Here is a 6,117-nt window from a genome sequence, read left to right as displayed (position 1 = left end):
AGGCGTGATTACACTTTGTTTATGTAGTGATAAGCCTGCTTTTGGTTTTTTGGTTCTCCCCTATATGGTTGCCTCGTGATTGTACTGCCACAGGTTTAGCATTAGATTATACCTGTGCGTGACGTCATAATGACTAATGCACTTCTATATCTATATATATATATATATATATATATGTGCAACCTGTAGTAGAGATCCAACTACCTGTTTCTCTCCTCTCTCAAGCACTTTATTAGGTAATATATGTGTCATTAGTAGGAGGATATCTTTCTTGTGCTCACCTTATATACTTTATACATTTAGTCTCATTCCAGTCTCATTCCAGTAGTCCCTAATAGTGGGGACTCCCTTGTATATGTTTTTTACATATATGTATTTAATAAAGAGACCTTTTTTGCTAATGAGATGGTTGTCTGTAATTAATAATTTGGCTATACACTATATCTATGTAGGTATTATGCAATTCTGTGTGGTTTCACTGGGTTATTATATAGGTTATCATTCAGCTTTATAGCTGAGTGGTTAAAGTCCTTGCCTCTAAAGTAGAAGGTTGTGAGTTCAAATCCCGGCAGAAACTTTTCAGAAATAGAGACTAAGGGTACTTTCACACTTGCGGCAGAGTGATCCGGTAAACAGTTCCGTAGCCGGAACTGCCTGCCGGATCCGTCAAAGCGTACACCAACTGATCCGTCTTACAAATGCATTGATATGCAGGATCCGTCTTTCCAGTGTCAGACTGGAAGGACGGATCCGGTATTTTGAATGCTGGATCCGGCACTAATACATTCCTATGGAAAATAAATTCCAGATCCGGCATTCAGGCAAGTGTTCAGTTTTTTGGGCCGGAGATAAAACTGTAGCATGCTGCGGTTTTATCTCTGTCCTGATCAGTCAAAAAGACTGAACTGTAGACATCCTGATGCATCCTGAACGGATTGCTGTCCGTTCAGAATGCATGGGGATAAAACTGACCAGTTGTTTTCTGGTATTGAGCCTCTAGGACGGAACTCTATGCCGGAAAAGAAAAACGCTAGTGTGAAAGTACCCTAAATTAGATTTAAATACCCTGGGTGTCTCCAAGCACTGACTCCATATATGGAGTCAGAGCAAGGACTCCTAAGCCGCGGAATCACACTGGGGGATTCCCTCAATCTACAGAGATCTTCTGCATAGACCTCAGTGGGACCCGACACCCTCCCCTCTTCAGAGCTGGGGATGCCTGATTTAATGCTCGGTTTCTTCCTTTAACTTCTATTGTGCTCGGGTGTTCTGTAGAGCACCCGAGCATCGCAAAGTGTTCTACCAGAGCAGCCGAGCACTTTGATGCTCGATCAACACTACTTAGAGTGCTTTGGTGGCTAGGCCCCTGTGTTCGTGACGCCAGCACCGTAAGGTGCAATTAAGAGATGGAGCAGAAGAATGAGGAATGAAACAGTAGTTAAACCAAACAGGAACTTTACTTGTCAGATGTAGTAAGGCATCCAATATCATCACTTTGTCTTGCATACAGATGGGAAAAAGGGTAAAGCTGCAAATCCAAATTAGCAGGCTCCTTGAGGTGAAGTGTAGAGGTTAGCTCCAGATCACTTCAGTAGATGTGATGTTCTTACTTGTACTTGGTTCCTGATCTTGCTTTTGTTACTCAGCCTTTCAATAGTACTTTGGATCCTCGTAAGTGAATATTCTGACAAATTACCTTTCTGTCCTTGGTTACGGTGGGCACCCGGTAGCTTACAAACTGTCCACCTAATGCAAAGGTGACTATAACCTGATAAACTAGTAAACATAAATCACAGCAAAGTTTTTCTTAATCAATTTGGCTTCTTTTATTATTCAGAAAAATAAGTCACGCGGCAGTGTGTGAACGTTTTTGGCTTGCAGGCCTTCATCAGACACTAAAGTACAAAGAAATAAAGAAGTAAACACAATTTGTGAAAAAATAAATAAAATAAAAGATAAATACAATGGCTGATGCGGTACAGAAGGTTCAATCAGACATATTTGACTTAAACACTGATTGGGCTGTCTCTCCACATGTGATGCAAGCAGTGAATCCAAGTTCCAGAGTTAATTATCGCAATTGTATCTGAGTTGTAACCTCATCATGAAGCTGTAAGTGCAATGTCCAAGATGTATCTGAACCTGATGCAAATTCCAAAATGCAGACTATCTGTTGGAACCGATAAAATTGACATCTATGATACAGCTTTGATGCAAAGATGTTCCTTGATATCTGAAACTGAATCCGCCCTGGTCTGCTTGATATGCAAATGAGGACCATCAAAGGGTTCTTGGGGCAGGACACTGATGAAAGGAAGATCTGCCAGGACTGTCGCATCCTGGGGAAAGCCCGACCCCCTGCTGGTATTTACTGCCCACACCTGTGTCAGCAAGGACATACATGCTGGGATATGGCAGGGGTATATGATATAACTTTCTTCCTGTGTAATTACCTGCAATAACCTAGCTTACAAATAGGGACAATGGTGACCTCTGGGACAAGACAAGTCTTCCTGAACTCTACAATGAAGAATGTGATTCGCTGAGACCTGCTGGAGAGGAGTGTTCTGAGTACAGAGAAAAGCCCATGGCATGTGTGACTGAGAGAGAGAATGGTGTAGCTAGCTCAAGGATGCTGACCCCCTCCAACCCCCTCTCCCATTCCCTTAATTATATTTAGAATGTAGGTATATCCCTATTTGTAAATAAATCCAATACTGACTTAAGATACAGTTGTTCTTCAGTAATTTAAGGCACCCGTAAAACAGAGCACATTCTACATTTGGCACCCCAGAAAGAGTGTGGAAATTCCTAAATCCACATAGAACCTATAAGACGGAATTGCTCTAATTCAAATTGCTGAAAGAACAGACCAGACCTTTTGCACAGATTCCATGGTGAAGTCAGCTGGATCTTGGACTTCGTAGAAGGATTGAAAGTGTGGTGAGTTATTCATTGGATATGCAAAAGTTCTAATTGTTTGTTGTCCTTGAGTGTATGTGGAGTTGTAATAGTGGATAAAGTATTGAATGCTGTATGTTAATGAGCGTTAAAGCAGAGGAAAGTGTGGATTCTCTATAGAGGAACAATTTGTGCTTGTTTGGAATCTTGACTTGAGTTCAGACTAAGTGTGTGCATGTATGTAAAGACATTGTGGGAACACTGAAAAGTTTGGTTCTTTGTCTTGTTCACTTGTGAGTGTGTATTGGCAGGACAATAGCTTTTATTTTAATAGTTGTATCTTGTGTTGAGTGTACATTGGTGAAATGGAACTGGCCTATAGTTATGTTAAGAAATATGCCTCTGCCAAATATCATTCATGTGCAGATGAACCTCTTAAGAGTCAAGTTAATGCGTTGTTGTCTCAGTGTCAGCAACATAATGACAAACTGCAGAGTAGACCACTTACAAAGAAAGGTAACAAACAGAAATTGGCTAACGAAATTGCGGTATTGCTCAGAATCACAGAAATTTCTGAGCAAATGGGGGAGCAATGGAGAGCAGAAAGGAGTCATCTTGGAGAGCAGATAGAGAAAATTGGAGATAATCTTAGTAGCATTGCAACTGCCTCCAGTGTTGAAATGGATGACTTGAGGGCTACTGTGTGCAATTTATCCGAAAGAAATTGTGAGCTGCAAAAACAATTGGAACAATGCAATGCAAACTTTGATATGAAGAGTAGACTTGTTGGTTCATTGCAACTAAAATTATCTCATATGGAGGAATTGGTAATGTCTTTGGAGAGGAAATTGGAAGATGCAAACTCACAACTACTTAGAAAGGAGCAATGGATATTATCCCTCAATGAACGGAAGAAAAAGTGTCCATCAGCCAATATCTGTATTGTCACTGATGTGAATACATCCAATGAGGTGGCACTAGCAAATGCTCCTGGATATTTAGGGGAGGGCACTAGTGTACTCACAATTAATGAAAAACTTACATTGTGCCAGATTCTGGGTGAGTTTAATACACTGGAGTCACCCGTGTGCCTGTCTAATAAATTTGAGGCTATTGTACAGAAATACACTTTGACTGATAAAGATGCATGCTCTCTTCTAAGGGCTTGGGTACCAGCACCTCTAGCAGCCCAGGTATCTGCATATGAGAATGACAACTTAGATGCAGAGGGAAGGATGAAAGAACTGCAGCGTGTGTTAAAGAGTCGTGATGATAGAGGGATAAATGCGTTACAAAGAATGAGATTTAGAAGAGGAGATGACCCTATATTGTTCTGTAACCAATATCTTTCACTGTACAAAAGTGTGTATAATTGTCCCGATATGTCTGCTGATGATTCAGGCTTCATATACTCAATGGCCAATATATGTTATGTGAACTATCCTAATAGGATTGCCCTCAGAAATGCCAATTCATACCAGAGCTTTATCAATATACTTAGAGACTGGTGTGAAGAATCCAGTGATGGTTATAGATCAGATGCAGATATATCAGTAGTGAGCAGAGGTACAAGAAGGAAGAAATTCATCAGGTGTTACAAATGTCACAGACCAGGGCACATTCAGAGATTTTGTAGAACCCCCGATATTTTCAGCCTGATACCGGATGATAAAAGTATATCCACCCAGGGCAAGGAAAGCATACCACAGGCGCCTGATGTAATGGATAACAGCCTTGGGGAGTCAGTAAATGCTGAGGGGCAAAAGGAGGAGATTACAGATAACAATGGCCCCCACCATCCGAATAGCCAACAGCCATGGGGGACGAGCATACCAATGTTTGCACCCTGGACTAATCTTCCATTTTGGCTGGTATGCAGTTGGTCCCAAATAGCATTACCATTTTTCATAAAAAATATGGCAAACTTTGTGAGCAATGCCTGCTTAGTTTAGGAAGAATATGGGACTTATATTCTAGCCGTACAGATAACAGGACAAGGCTTAGAGAATAAGGATTTGACTGTAATAATAATTGTGTGTAATAATTGTCTTTGTGTTTCTTTTTCAGGAGCCACTAAAGGCAGCTTAGTCAAGCTGGCTAAACACTAATGTTTTTGCTTTGTTCACAGGGTTTAGGTGGAGTGGTACTGGCTACATGTAGTCTAGAATTAGATAAATTTAAAAAGGTCTTCATAGTCACCACGTGGTATCATGAGCTCAATAATTAGTAATTGTTTGCAAACAATTAAATAACAGTCAGGCATTTGTTGGTTAAAACAGTCATGTATACTGTACCTTTGTGATGTGAATGTATTTTTTGTCTCCCCACCCCCCCATGACTTTTTGTGTTTTAGGTGTAAATAGCATTTGCTCTTTCAATGGACCTCACAGGAAGATGTCTTTTTTCACACACTAGAACAAAAGTTGAGTTGGGAGATGGTGTTAGTATGTGTCTGTCTGTGAGTGATGTGTTAAAGGCCAGCAGAATATTTTTTTCTTGTTTTATGTGAGTTTTTTTTCTTTTCTACCTTTGCATTTGTTTTCCTTGTTAAAATTTTTAAATTAACAAGTTGTTGTATTTTTTTTTCTTTTTATATACAGACCTACTTCTTGGGTAGGCACTAAACTTCAAAGTTGTTCACCAGATTGGTCATGTTCTAGTTAGTATGGTACCAGTGTAGTATGGTACCAAATGGGGGAATGTGTTTGAAAGAATTATAGTTACACTAAGAAGCCATGTTTTTTTTTGTTTGTTTTTATTTTGTTTTTGTGTGGTTTACAAATGCCCCCCAGCTAGGATGAAGTTAGATTACCGCCCCTAGGCATATTAATGAGGTTACATGTAGGTGTAGAAAGGTATTGACTGCTAAGAATAATGATACTGCTCTTGATTTTTATTTCCAGGATCCATAATGAGGCGAAATTACATATCCAAATTTGGGACCCTGGAGGAATAGCAGCAGCCCAATATTGTGGTGGCAATTGGACTACATTCGTAGCGTTCATCTTGTACATAGTTATTGATAGATCTTAGACACTGCTTAACAAAAAAAGAGTGACTGGTATTTTTTGCGAGGTGTGGCATTATTTGAATCAAGATGACAGTGCCCCATTTAAATGCGCACAGACATCAGCTAGAAGTCTGCATGGGGGAAGGCCTGCCATGGACAATAGAAGAACACATGTGGTTGTTTTGCATAAATTCAACATATTGCTG

The 6,117-nt window shown here is 40.1% G+C and overlaps 1 protein-coding gene across 1 annotated transcript; it reads left to right on the top strand.

Moving 5' to 3' along the window:
• Positions 1 to 3,266: 3,266 nt before the first annotated feature.
• Positions 3,267 to 4,989, top strand: LOC120993703 (posterior protein-like). The gene is made up of 2 exons (XM_040422177.1): positions 3,267 to 4,772; positions 4,969 to 4,989. Exons 1-2 carry the CDS (start codon positions 3,267 to 3,269, stop codon positions 4,987 to 4,989), a joined length of 1,527 nt encoding a protein of 508 aa, XP_040278111.1.
• Positions 4,990 to 6,117: the final 1,128 nt, after the last annotated feature.

This window comes from Bufo bufo, chromosome 3 (genome assembly GCF_905171765.1).
Source record: "Bufo bufo chromosome 3, aBufBuf1.1, whole genome shotgun sequence".
Taxonomy (NCBI): Eukaryota; Metazoa; Chordata; class Amphibia; order Anura; family Bufonidae; genus Bufo; species Bufo bufo.
This window is presented reverse-complemented; position numbering and strand designations above follow the sequence as displayed.

Excerpts from the sequence above, each read along its gene's own strand:
- LOC120993703 (XM_040422177.1), top strand. The coding sequence starts at position 3,267 with ATGGAACTGGCCTATAGTTATGTTAAGAAATATGCCTCTGCCAAATAT. Across the intron at positions 4,773-4,968 it reads CTAATCTTCCATTTTGGCTG|GAGCCACTAAAGGCAGCTTA; the intron begins GTATGCAGTTGG and ends TTTCTTTTTCAG.